Source organism: Bos mutus, chromosome 5, assembly GCF_027580195.1.
Source record: "Bos mutus isolate GX-2022 chromosome 5, NWIPB_WYAK_1.1, whole genome shotgun sequence".
Taxonomy (NCBI): Eukaryota; Metazoa; Chordata; class Mammalia; order Artiodactyla; family Bovidae; genus Bos; species Bos mutus.
The window spans coordinates 101090026-101103285 of NC_091621.1; the positions used below are offsets into that span (position 1 = coordinate 101090026).

At 58.8% G+C, this 13260-nt stretch overlaps 1 protein-coding gene across 1 annotated transcript; it reads right to left on the bottom strand.

Moving 5' to 3' along the window:
• Positions 1–10581: 10581 nt before the first annotated feature.
• Positions 10582–11719, bottom strand: LOC138987891 (palmitoyltransferase ZDHHC3-like). Its single transcript, XM_070370147.1, has 2 exons — positions 11679–11719; positions 10582–11548 (listed from the first exon to the last, which is right to left on the bottom strand). The coding sequence occupies exons 1-2, from the start codon at positions 11717–11719 to the stop codon at positions 10582–10584; spliced, it is 1008 nt and encodes a 335-aa protein (XP_070226248.1).
• Between the last annotated feature and the right edge of the window lie 1541 nt (positions 11720–13260).

Here is a 13260-nt window from a genome sequence, read left to right on the forward strand (position 1 = left end):
TGGGCTTCCAGACCGTGGTGTGGAGGCGATGGCCCAGATGTGGACACAGGGTCTGGGGCCTCCCACGCCGCCCAGCCTCCGTCCTCCAGCCTCCCCTGCAGTTCGGGGTTGCATTAGCACCTCAAAGCCTTCCCTCTGGGTTTTCAAAAGCACCTCTTTCCGCCTTGGAGGGCTAACTCTTTTGTTATCGTTTCTGGCCAGAAATCAATTTCTCCTTTAATTGTGTTCCCTAATGAGACAGCCTCCTGACAGCGGCCTGAGACTGCCCTTCTGGTGTTAGGCTATTGCACCTGAGCTCTCTTGGGGGTAGGGGGATGGGGATCAGGGGGCTTGGGGAACAGGGTTGGGGGAGCACGTCTGAACTGTCCGGTCGGGATGACCACGGCCTGCGCTGGGGCTCCTGGGAGAGGGCGCCTTGGAGAGGAAGGGCGTGCTGCCCCGGGGTCTGGGCGGTCGTGGCTGAGGGCAGAGCTGCCCGTGTTTGGGCCCAGGGCCCTTGGGGGGTGCCATGGGGGCAGAGCACTGACGGTCACGCAGGGTCCTGGGAGGCTGGTCCTGGCTTTGGGTAGAGACTTCCAGCTTCATGATCCCAACCTGCTGGGATCTGACCTAGGTGACCCCAGGCTTCAGGAGTCGGCACCTCCTCCTGACCGCCTTTGGGTGACCCTGAGCTGCGCGAGGGTGAGGATGGGTGTCGAGGTGGCCGCGTCCAGCCCTCTGTGTGCCCAGAGCGTCGCTCTTGCCAGCGTGTCCCCGTCATGCCAGGGGGACCCCAAGGAACCACACTAAGCAGCACTGGGGCCTCGGCCCCCGGACGCCAGGCGCCCCCCAGGCTGGGCGTCAGAAGCAGAAAGGTGTCCCGGGGGAGTCCTGCTCCTTGGGATCCTGCTGCTCAGTCACTGCGGCCAGTGGCTGCAAGGCCTGCTGACCACTCTGGGTGAATGGCCTGGGCCCAGCATGACCCAAGCGCGAGACTGCATGAGGGCTCTGAGGGTCCAACTGGGGGCCTCACAGACACACACAAACACATGTACACCCATGGTTGCAGGTCACACACGGTCACAGGTCCACACACACAACACATGCAGTCACACCAGCGTGCTCCAGACACTGCACACACGTACACACGTGTGCACGAGGCATACCTCAAATGCACAGACATGCACACACACACTAACACATATGCGTAAACATGCAGGCTCATGGATGGACTAATACACTCGCACACACACACACACATGCACGCAGACACACACACACGCACACACACGCACACGCACACACACACACACCCCTGAGTCTCTCTCTGCTCCTCACAGGGGCTCTTGTCACAGCTCTGAGAAGGCTAAGGAGATGGGGCCAAGTGGACGGCATGTCCTGGGTGGGTCCCTGACCTGGCCCTGCTGATCCCTCCCAGGGGCCTGTCCCTTCACCTGTGTGTGGTCCTGGGGGACAAGGAGGCCCGGGACAGCTCAGGTGAGTGGCTGGGTCCTGGTAGACGAGCTCAGCCATCTGGCATGTCCTGCTCTCCAGCCCATCTGCCTGCCGCCCGGGACCCCCCCCTAGGACCCCACCAGCATGCCCTGGCACCCCTGGGAGCCACTGTCTTTGGGCAGGGATATGGAAATTTCATCATTTCCATGAAGAAAGGAGGTTGATTTTCCAGCTTCTGGAGAAACTTCTGATTGAGTTTGTGGCCTGTGTTTCCCACAGATGCCTGCTCAGACACTCTCCCCTCTTTTTAGCAACTTTCCTGTTTGTGGGAGGAGAGCTAGAGGCTCTCATAGAGGGAAAAGAGGGCAGCAGTGAGTGGTGTCTGGACAGACGCTAGACAAAGGTCTCCCCAGAGTGAAGCAAGCATCCTCTGCTCCTTGAGTGAGTGAAAGCAGACATGCACCTCGATCATGTTGACATGAAATGGTAGAACATTAGAGACGCGTGCACACACATCCACACCCACCCACATATATACACACGTGTGCACACACATCCACACCCACACATCCCCACCCGCACACACACAGACCCACACACACACCCATCCATACACACACCCACATACATACACAGACAGGCACCTGCATGCCTCCACACGACATCTGTCCACCCACACACACACGCACACCCCCATCCATATCTGTCCATACACACACCCACACATATACATACAGACACATGCACACACACCCATCTACACACAGCCATGAAATAAAGATACCTGTTTCCTGGAAGAAAAGCTATGACTGAACGTAGACAATGTATTAAAAAGCAGAGACATTACTTTGCTTATAAATGTCTGTCTAGTCAAACTGTGGTTTTTCCAGTAGTCATGTATGGATGTGAGAGTTGGACCATTAAGAAGGCTGTGCACTGAAGAGCTGGTGCTTTTGAACTGTGGAGTTGGAGAAGACTCTTGAGAGTCCCTTGGACTGTAAACAGACAAAACCAGTCAATCCTAAAGGAAATCAACCCTGAATGTACATTGGAAGGACTGATGCTGAAGCTGAAGCTCCAGTAACTTTGCCACCTGATCCAAAGGGCCGACTCATTGGAAAAGACCCTGATGCTGGGAAAGGTTCAAGGCAGGAGGAGAAGGGGGTGACAGAGGATGAGCTGGTCAGATGGCATCGCCGACTCAATGGGCATGAGTTTGAGCAAACTCGGAGACAGTGAAGGACAGAGAAGCCTGGTGTGCTGCAGTCCGTGGGGTTGGCTGCAAAGAGTTGGACAGGATTGAGTGGCTGAACAACAGTCCGTCCACATCCATCCATACAAACATGCACACACACACATACACACACACACAAGGCAAATTCACAGATGTACACACACACACACACAAATGCATAAAATATACTTCACCAGAGAGTGAGAATGTTACCGTCCAAAGAAAGAGAGGTAATCAGAAAGGCTTGCATCAGCAGTAGTGCAGCTGAGGGCAGTGGGCTACCTCGTATGTGCTGACAGAAAGTCACCGTCGGTCCAGATTCTATACCCAGCTAAAATGCTCAAAACTGACAGTCTGAGGCCAAGACCAGGAACTTGCTTTCACTGGAGGAACTCAACAGGGTGTATTTCAGGATGAAATGCCAGAAAAGACTGTGATCAATCTGGCGTTGTGACTGAACCGGCAAACCTGACATGAAGTCTGAATGACAGTGCCGGGTGAGGAGGTGGCCGATTCAGGGGTTTATCCCAGTGCCGTGTGAGGAGGTGGCTGATTCAGGGGTTTATCCCAGTGCCGGGTGAGGAGGTGGCCGATTCAGGGGTTTATCCCACTTCTGGATGTCCACACCTGGCCGTGTGGCTAATAACGCCATGAATATAATCTGACCACAAACAACGATAAATGCCACAGGCCATCTGTGTGAAGGTTCTTTTCATCACATCACTGGACTATCAGGCAAGTAAGGAGGCCTCCTCTGGAGGAGGACATGGCAACCCACTCCAGTATTCTTGCCTAGAGCATCCCCATGGACAGAGGAGCCTGGCGGGCTACAGTCCATGGTGTTGCAAAGAGCTGGACATGGCTGAGCAATGAGCACAGCACAGTAAGGAGACTTCAGAGGCCAGTGTGCGGAGAAAGTGCAAATCGTGGGTGATGAGATTTTACTGCGGGTGCAGAGGAGCCCTGGCGGCCAAAGTTCACTCCTGACAATGTGGAGAGTCTGAGGAGGAAGTGATGATGTAATGTGTGAAGTAACGTGTAATATATGTGGGATGTAGTATCTGCGTGATGTGACATATGTGGGATGTAGTATCTGCGTGATGTCATATATGTGGGATGTAGTATCTGCGTGATGTGATATATGTGGGATGTAGTATCTGCGTGATGTGATATATGTGGGATATAATATCTGTGTGATGTAATATGTGTGTGATTTCTGTTAATAACAGAGATGGCCTTGCCCCTCAGTGGGGAAAGGAGGTGTTTAGTAATTGATGCTGGAGAAATTGGTTAAAATCTTGAAAAAGAAAGCAAAGGGGCTCTTACCTCACTCCACACATAAAAATCAGTTTTGGAGGGATTAAGCACTTAATGGTAATATAAATGCTTGTAACACTTTCATGAGACAATACAGGAGAACATACCATGACCACCGACTAAGAAATTGTTTATTAAAACCGCAGAAGTGAAACAAAAGGGAAGGACTGACAAATTCTGCTCCATTAAAATTCATCAACAGCGGCATAAATAAGTGACACAGGAGCCACCAACTGGGAGGAGATGTTTTCAATGCATTCAGCTGACAAAGGATTAGTGTCCAGAATGTGTAACTACCTTCCAAATCAGTCAGGAACAGACAGATAACAAGATAAAAATGAGCGAAGGATTTGAGCCTGGAAGAGAAACAGGAGCTCCGAGCGGAGAAGCTCCCGGTGTTCAGTGAGAGCAAATTAAAACTGTAATTAAGAACGCTTCCCACACCTGTCCACAGTCTGATGCCATGGCGCACTGGTGCGGTGGCAGGAGGCTGGACTGGGGTGTAAACTGAGGGGGGATCTTCGAGAGAGACTCTGTGAAAAGGAGCAGGCTTGAGATGCGGACCCACGGAAGTGACATCCAGACTGCCCGTCGTGGCCCGCGTGGACGAGCGTGCACGTGAAGTGAGCGGCAGGGGCACCACGCCTCGGCCCCCCGGGCACCCGGAGGAACCCTGAGCTGGGGCGGGTGTTGGACTCGTCCTCGCGGTGACATCTGTAATTCTGCAAACTGCCTGGCATGGTGGAGTGGACAAGCCAGGTGTGACAGGCTCAGACAGTGGGGACACTCAGCTGTGAGGGCGGGTGAGTGGCCGGGAGCGTGGGTCCAGAGCCTCCCTCGGGCTTCCTTGCAGGTGTGGGGAAAGGACTTGAAATTCCAAAGAGCAGGAAACACAGAACTCAGGGTGACGTTTCACCCAGGGGTGGGTTTGAAGAAGGTCACTCAGGGGGCTTCAGAAATTGTTTTTTTTTTTTTTTTAGCCTGGGTGGTAGATAATCCAGGGTTTACTGAAGGTTAATACTTGTATCTTACATATAGTCTGAACAGTCTTCTTATCTACTGAGTAAAAAAGGAAGCACACCCACCCAAGTCCCACGTCCCTTGTATCAGTTAGCCTCTGCTGCGTAACAGATGGGTCCCAAAGCTTCCCAGCTTCAAGTGGCTCATGCTACCCAGTGCCTGCAGACCTAGTGGGCACCACTGATGGGCACCGGCCTTTACAACCTTCGAGATGGGGCATCCGCTGGGACCTGTGTGGTCTGAACTCAGCTTCACCTTTACAGCCTTGGGGGCCTTCCCTCCTCAGCGTGTCCTCCTCCCACTGTGGGCCTGCGTGGTGGGGACCGTGCATGGTGGGGACCCTGCATGGTGGGGACCCTGGGTGATGGGGACCCTGCATGGTGGAGACCCTGTGTGGTGGGGAGCCTGCGTGGTGGGGACCCTGTGTGGTGGGGACCCTGCGTGGTGGGGACCCTGGGTGATGGGGACCCTGCGTGGTGGGGACCCTGCGTGGTGGGGACCCTGGGTGGTGGGGAGCCTTCATGGTGGGGACCCTGTGTGGTGGGGACCCTGCATGGTGGGGACCCTGGGTGGTGGGGACCCTGGGTGATGGGGACCCTGCATGGTGGGGACCCTGTGTGGTGGGGACCCTGCGTGGTGGGGACCCTGGGTGGTGGGGACCCTGCGTGGTGGGGACCCTGTGTGGTGGGGACCCTGCGTGGTGGGGACCCTGGGTGATGGGGACCCTGCATGGTGGGGACCCTGTGTGGTGGGGACCCTGCATGGTGGGGACCCTGGGTGGTGGGGAGCCTGCGTGGTGGGGACCCTGCGTGGTGGGGACCCTGGGTGATGGGGACCCTGCATGGTGGAGACCCTGTGTGGTGGGGAGCCTGCGTGGTGGGGACCCTGTGTGGTGGGGACCCTGCGTGGTGGGGACCCTGGGTGATGGGGACCCTGCGTGGTGGGGACCCTGTGTGGTGGGGACCCTGCATGGTGGGGACCCTGGGTGGTGGGGACCCTGCGTGGTGGGGACCCTGCGTGGTGGGGACCCTGGGTGGTGGGGACCCTGCATGGTGGGGACCCTGGGTGATGGGGACCCTGCATGGTGGAGACCCTGTGTGGTGGGGAGCCTGCGTGGGGGACCCTGTGTGGTGGGGACCCTGCATGGTGGGGACCCTGGGTGGTGGGGGGACGTGGTGGGGACCCTGCGTGGTGGGGACCCTGCATGGTGGGGACCCTGTGTGGTGGGGAGCCCTGGGGACCCTGTGTGGTGGGGACCCTGCGTGGTGGGGACCCTGGGTGATGGGGACCCTGCATGGTGGGGACCCTGTGTGGTGGGGACCCTGCGTGGTGGGGACCCTGGGTGATGGGGACCCTGCGTGGTGGGGACCCTGTGTGGTGGGGACCCTGCGTGGTGGGGACCCTGGGTGGGGGACCCTGCGTGTGGTGGGGACCCTGTGTGGTGGGGACCCTGGGGACCCTGCATGGTGGGGACCCTGGGTGGTGGGGACCCTGCGTGGTGGGGACCCTGGGTGGTGGGGAGCCTGCATGGTGGGGACCCTGTGTGGTGGGGACCCTGCATGGTGGGGACCCTGGGTGGTGGGGACCCTGCGTGGTGGGGACCCTGCGTGGTGGGGACCCTGGGTGATGGGGACCCTGCGTGGTGGGGACCCTGTGTGGTGGGGACCCTGCATGGTGGGGACCCTGGGTGATGGGGACCCTGCATGGTGGGGACCCTGGGTGGTGGGGACCCTGCGTGGTGGGGACCCTGGGTGATGGGGACCCTGCATGGTGGGGACCCTGTGTGGTGGGGACCCTGCATGGTGGGGACCCTGGGTGGTGGGGACCCTGCGTGGTGGGGACCCTGCGTGGTGGGGACCCTGGGTGGGGGGGACCCTGCATGGTGGGGGACCCTGTGTGGTGGGGACCCTGCATGGTGGGGACCCTGGGTGATGGGGACCCTGCATGGTGGGGACCCTGTGGTGGGGACCCTGTGTGGTGGGGACCCTGGGTGGTGGGGGACCCGTGGTGGGGACCCTGCGTGGTGGGGACCCTGCGTGGTGGGGACCCTGGGTGATGGGGACCCTGCATGGTGGGGACCCTGTGTGGTGGGAGCCTGAGTGGTGGGGACCTGCATGGTGGGGACCCTGTGTGGTGGGGACCCTGCGTGGTGGGGACCTGCGTGGTGGGGACCCTGCATGGTGGGGACCCTGTGTGGTGGGGACCCTGCATGGTGGGGACCCTGGGTGGTGGGGACCCTGCGTGGTGGGGACCCTGCGTGGTGGGGACCCTGTTCGGCTCCCTGGGCTCCTGCCAGCGCAGCTCCATCTCTCCGTCTCTGTTTCTGAGGGTCTGTCTCTTATTCTCTGTCTTTCTCTATCTTTCTGTCTCTGTCTCATCCTCAGACTCCAGGTACTGGGAGCTGACTGTCCCTGTCCCCGAGGGGTGATCAGTGCCCACTTGGAAGACCCTCTACGACAGTTTAAAACGGAGGAGAAATCTTTCCATGGGTTCCTAAGGGCCAGCTGCTGTCCTGTTTGAGGGAAGAAATATTGATTGCTAATATCTGCAATAATGAACCCCAGCAAATGACACAAATTACATTTCAGATGGCAACTTGACAAATGACACCTCCAGAGGAGTCCACAGAAACGTCATTTGCCAAACTCGTATTAAATGTTCTCTGGAGACAGATTTAAAATAACTTTGGGGGTGAAAGTCTGAATCACTCAGATGTAACAGTGACAGCACGTGCTAGCTGGGATTATATATTTGTGAACTAATTCTCGCATAAAATTAGAGTTTGAGGACTTGATGGCTAAGTTGGCCGTTTTCATTGTTAGCAATTATCTTGCAACCAGTTAGAATCTATACCCCGAAACCTCATTTAAATCTTTCCCACAAAGCGCTGTGTAAGGAAAAGCAGCCCCTACAGAGCATCTGGGGAAGTTTCTCTTTCTCAGATGGGGTGCTGCCTGTAACACTGTGAGTTGGCGGACAGCCCTGTGTGGGCGGTGCGGGGGGGACGTGCGTTTAATTCATGAGGATTACGGGGCAGCCCGGCCCTCTGGGCATGCCTGTGGCTGGACCATGCGTACGAGGTCACACACGGCTCTGATTTCACGGCCCCGAGATGGGAGACCCTTCTGTTCAGACCTCCAGGGGGCAGGAGGAGAGGAGAGAGATTTGGGGTCTTCAGGTACAAACCTCAGGGTTCACGCCGGGCTGGGCTGGACGCTGATGGCGCTTTGCCCTGTCCGCTGTGTTCGCTCCAGCCCAGCTGCCCCTGCCGGTGTGTGGCTGGGCAGGTGGGGACCGCGGGAGGGCACTATCTCTGAGGCCACGGGGCAGGTCTGGAGGGCTCCAGCAGACGCAGTCGCCTCCCCATCCACATCCCCAGGGCCACGGCTGTCACTTCCTCACCTCGATGGCTGCGAGGGGTGCCCAACCGCGTCCTGCCTGCCTCGCTAATCTACGCCGAGGTCCTGGACGGGAGCCGGGGTCCAGGCGCCCCAGTGCCTGCCCACGGCTGACCGGCTCTGGATGCATGCCCTGTAGCCCTTGGTGCCCTTCTCAGAAGGACCCTGCGAAGGGTGAGCTGGCGTGAGGTCTGCACTGGGCCGCGCCCCTGCAGGGAGACCCCCGGGCGCTGGGGCAGCTAACCAGAGGGGCTTCATGGCTGCCTCGCTGCAGGGGCTGTGAGTGTTCCTTAGCGCTCTTGGCCCTGGAAGGGCTGGGGTGGGCTCTGCCCCTCCTGGCCCCTCTGAGGGTCTCAGTAGGAGTTGGAGCCCTCACACCTCACTTGCATAGACCACTTTGTACAATTCTACTTAAAAGGCTATAATCCCATGAGTACTTAGGGATCCAAACCGTGGTTCCGTCTCAAAGCATCCATGTTTTTCCCCACCTGCAACCAGGCCTGCTGATTACTCCGGACCCTCACCAGCAGCCCAGTGGCCTGCACGACGTTTCCTCCGTGGGTCATCACCCTTTGGACCAGCCTCACTGGGAACCCTCCCAGCGGCTGGCTGAGATCTGGGGCTTTGGGACACAGATGTTATCTCCTGGCTAAGCCTTCTCACCTGTGACATTTTCACTCTGTTTTACAGACTTCATACCAGCTTCAGCTCTACCTAATCTCCCCGAAATGGCTTCTGGTTCATCACTGAAAAGCCTCCCGGGGGAAGGGCTGTGTGTTCACTGTCAAGCTTGCACCCTGCCCCCCTGTGCCTTGCGGGCACCCATGGGATGAACGGTCACAGGTCAGCCGTCCGCATCAGAAGAGAGCTCGCCCTGCGCTTACGTGGCTGTGAGGCCGTCCTCACGGGGCCAGTCCCTCTCGGGTTTCTGCTTGGCCGTGCATGGCAGCGTGGTGGGGAGGTGCCCGGCTTGGGGCCAGGCTGTCTGGGTCCAGTTCTCAGCCTTACTAGGTACTGCTGTGTCATCTTGGGGAGTTTGCTCGATCTCTCTGTCTTCCCATCTCTAAAGCAGGGCTGAAAACTCTAGCTGCCTCAGGCTTGGTGTGAAGATGAGCAAGTTAGACATAAGCGCGTGTGTGTAAAACCGAGGGACTGTGAACAGGGTCAAAGGAGTGTGCTGGCACTGCCGTCGGACGTGAGGCTGCAGTCAGGCGCCTTTCCTGCCTGGTACCACGGGAGCAGCTGGGCGAAGCGGGCAGGGAGCCCTTTATGAGCCCTCACCACTGCATCTGTCGTCATTCAGTCGCTGAGCTGTGTCCGACTCTTCATGACCCCACGAACCGCAGCAAGTCAGGCTCCTCTGCCCTTCACGACCTCCCAGAGTTAGCGCAAAACCATGTCAGTTGATTCAGTGATGCCATCCAATACCTCATTCTAACCTATAAGTATCTCAAAATAAAAAGTTAAACAAGAAAACCCAACCTTGATGGCTTGACTGGTGAGGTCCAAAATTTCAAGCGCTGGTGCCAACCTCAGGCAGGCTCTCAGAAAACAGAAAGAGCCACATCCGCCCTGCTCATTTTATATGCATCGTGGGGTCTGGTAAATTACAAACAGATTAAGTCAGCAAAGGAATAGAGATCTCTAAGCTCATTTCATCGATGAGCATAAATACAAAAATCCTAAAAAAATAGGAACTCACCCAAACTGACACATTATACAGCATAATCCCTCATTAAGGAGCTGAGATAACCAGAATGCAACGATGGTTCTGCATCAGATAAGGCAGCTCACAACGGGCCACGTGCAGGCGGTCACACCCTTGCCTCGGTGTGTAGCTACCACCTGTAATGGGGTTCTGCACGGATTCACCATACTTTGCTCACAGATGTTGTGGATTTAATCGCTTTTCCCAGGAGAGTGCTGGCAGAGTGAAAGAAGGGGCACATGTCGCATTTCTTTTGGGGGGAGGGGCCGGTCTTGCGTATTTCCTTGGAAGCGTGGAGGCCCTAAACCCCACCTGCTGCTCAGAGGGGAACCTGGCGCTTTTATTCTCTCTTCTGGGGGTCTCGTCGGTGGACACGAGAAAAGGCGGCTTGGCGTTTACAGTCTCGCGGCGATTTTCTGAGGATCATCTGTTCCGATTCCGCGGAGGGAGCTGCGTTCACACAGGCGGACTCAGACGACAGCCTGGGGCCCGCTGGCGGCCCGAGGTCCCGCGGAGGCGAAGGGGCTGAGCCAGGCCGGGGAGGGGCGCGGGCCCAGGACGGCCTTCAGGTTCGTCCACGCGGACGCCTGGCCCGGCTCGCCCGGCTGACTCTGTGGGTCGGTGAGGATGCTGCGTATTTGAATCGTGAACATCAGGCCAGCGAAGAGGAAGCCGTTCAGCGCCACCACGAAGAGGAAGAGCAGCGAGGGCCGCAGGAGCACGGGGGTCTGCAGGTCCCACTCGCCGCGCGCGTAGGCGCGCAGGGCCGGCGCGGAGAGCAGCAGCAGCACGTGCAGCGCGCCCAGCGCCGTGTAGAGCGTGAAGAGCACGAAGAACTTGCGGTTGTCCTCGCCCACGCAGTTGTTGACCCACGGGCAGTGGTGGTGTGCCCTGCGGATGCAGCGCTGGCACACGCCGCAGTGGTGCGCGCCCGGCGTCTGGACGGCGCCGCAGAGCGGGCAGCGGGCTGCCAGGCCGGGCGCAGGCGGGGCGCCCACCGGCAGGGCGCCGGGGTCGGTGAACATGGTCCGCGCGTGGGAGGCCAGGGCCAGGGAGGCCAGCAGGTGGGAGAGCGAGCCGTGCACTGCGCTGTAGGCCGGCCGCTGCGCCGGGAGCAGCCAGGCGCTCAGCAGCAGCGCGCCCTGGCTCAGCGTCAGCACCCACGTGGCCGAGGCGCACACGATGCCCAGGGCGTCGGGCACGAACCACGCGCGCGGCGCGGCCGGGCTCCGCAGGGCCAGGTCGGCTGGTCCCTGAGCTCCTGCGCCTCCGCCCTCCCCTCCCAGGCTCCTCCTGGGACTCCCCTCCTCCCCACCGCAGTGTTCTAGAATGTGCCCTCCAATGGGGGCTTTGTGAACACAGAAAGGGCCCCCCTTCGGCCGGGAAAGCCCCTTCCCGGCGGTGACTTCTTTGTTTGGGGCGAATGGGGCGTTGGACCTTGGAGGAGGCGGAGGTGCTGGCTGGGGGCGTGAGCCCGGTGTTGCACGCGGCCCTTTAAGGTCCTCGCAGGAAATGTGGGCGAGGAGGAAACACCGCAGCTCCTCTTGTGTGTGCGTGCGTAGCGCACCTGTGTTTCGGGGGGCAGCACTTCTCTGTACACTGGCTCATTGGTACTCACAACTCTGACAGCACAAAGGTTTACTCCCCAGTTTGCGCATGAGAAACAGCTGGGGATTAGATGAGCGGCCTGTGAGTGACCGGCCAGGATTCCAGCCCGCAGGTGGTCTCAGCGGGCTCTTCCGGCCCCCAGAGGAGCTGGACACAGCTGATGGCAGGTCGGCCCTCCGCCCCGTCTGCCTCACGCGGTTAGGACACCGCACTGGGTGCTCAGCTGCCGGGGATCAAGAGGTTAAGGATGGGTTTGGATTGAACCAATGGCCAGCATTCGGGAAGGTCAGCTCTAGACTCTTGGTCTAAGAAGTGGGTCCTGAGAAAAGACAGCTGCACAGAGGCCAGCATGGCCGTCCCCCAAGTGCCCACAGCAGACAGAGAGTGAGGAAGGCGGGTGGGTCTGAGCTGGAAGGAGGCTGCCTGTGAAGGGCATGCCTGCCTGGCTGCATTAATGAGAGTATAGCATCCGGGATGGTGGAGGGGACACAGCTGGGGGAGCATCACCATGAGCAGCACTCCCGGTGGGAGGGGCTTGCGGGGCAGAGCCGCTCAGGAGAGGCCGGCTCTGGGGTTTGGAAGCTGCGAGAAGGGCAGCGGGGAGCAGCCAGTGGCCGGCTCTGGTGCAGACACAGGTGGGATGGGGCTGGAGCCCGGGGCGAGGTGCAGAGAGGGGGTCAGCGCCCACAGAGGAGGACGTTGCTGGTGACCCAGGGGCATCCCAGGGTGAGTGGACGCTCTGTCTCGAGAGGAATTCTGGCGCTTTCTGGGTGCCCTGAGGACTTCCTGGTGTCAGACAATGAGTCGGACAGGACGACGGTGGTGGTCTCGCTCAACTGCAGGGGCTCTGAGGCCACTATCCAGCTTTCCTGACAGTCACCGTGCTGACCCGAGAGGCCCCGGAGCCCACGTTGTCACACCTGACACCTAGGTGTCAGAGAGCCGCCGGGCAGGGGAGGGGTGTGCCTTGCCTGGACAGCTCAGCCTCGCTTGCTAGGAGGGCCTGATATGCCTGTTTGTTTATTCTGTCTTAAAATAATTACCAGACTTCACAAGAGTGGCTTTTGGTTCACAGCAGAACTGAGCAGAAGGTGCAGAGACGCCTCGTCTGCCCGCCCCTGCCCGCTGCACAGAAAGCCGCCCCACCAGAGGGGACGTTTGTCACGACTGATGCGCCCGCGCCTCCGTGCCGTCCGTCTGCACCCAGAATCCATGGTTTCGGTCGGTTCCCTCGCGGAGTGGGACATTCCGTGGGTCCGGGCGCGTGTGCAGTGATGCGGGCCCGCCATCGGGCAGGGCGGTCCTAGTGCCCTAGGAAGCCCTCTGCTGGGCCCTTGCCCCAAGCCTGGCAGCCCTGGTCTTTCACCGCCTCCGCAGTTTTGCTTCTCCAGAAAGGGCTCCCGTGGGAGCCGTGCAGCGTGTAGACTTCTCAGATGAGCTACTTTTGCCCACTGGCGAGCTGTTAAGTTCCCTCTGTGTCTTTTCATGGCTTGATATCTGCTGTGGTTTTTAACTGAAAACCAGATGCTGAAAACAGAACT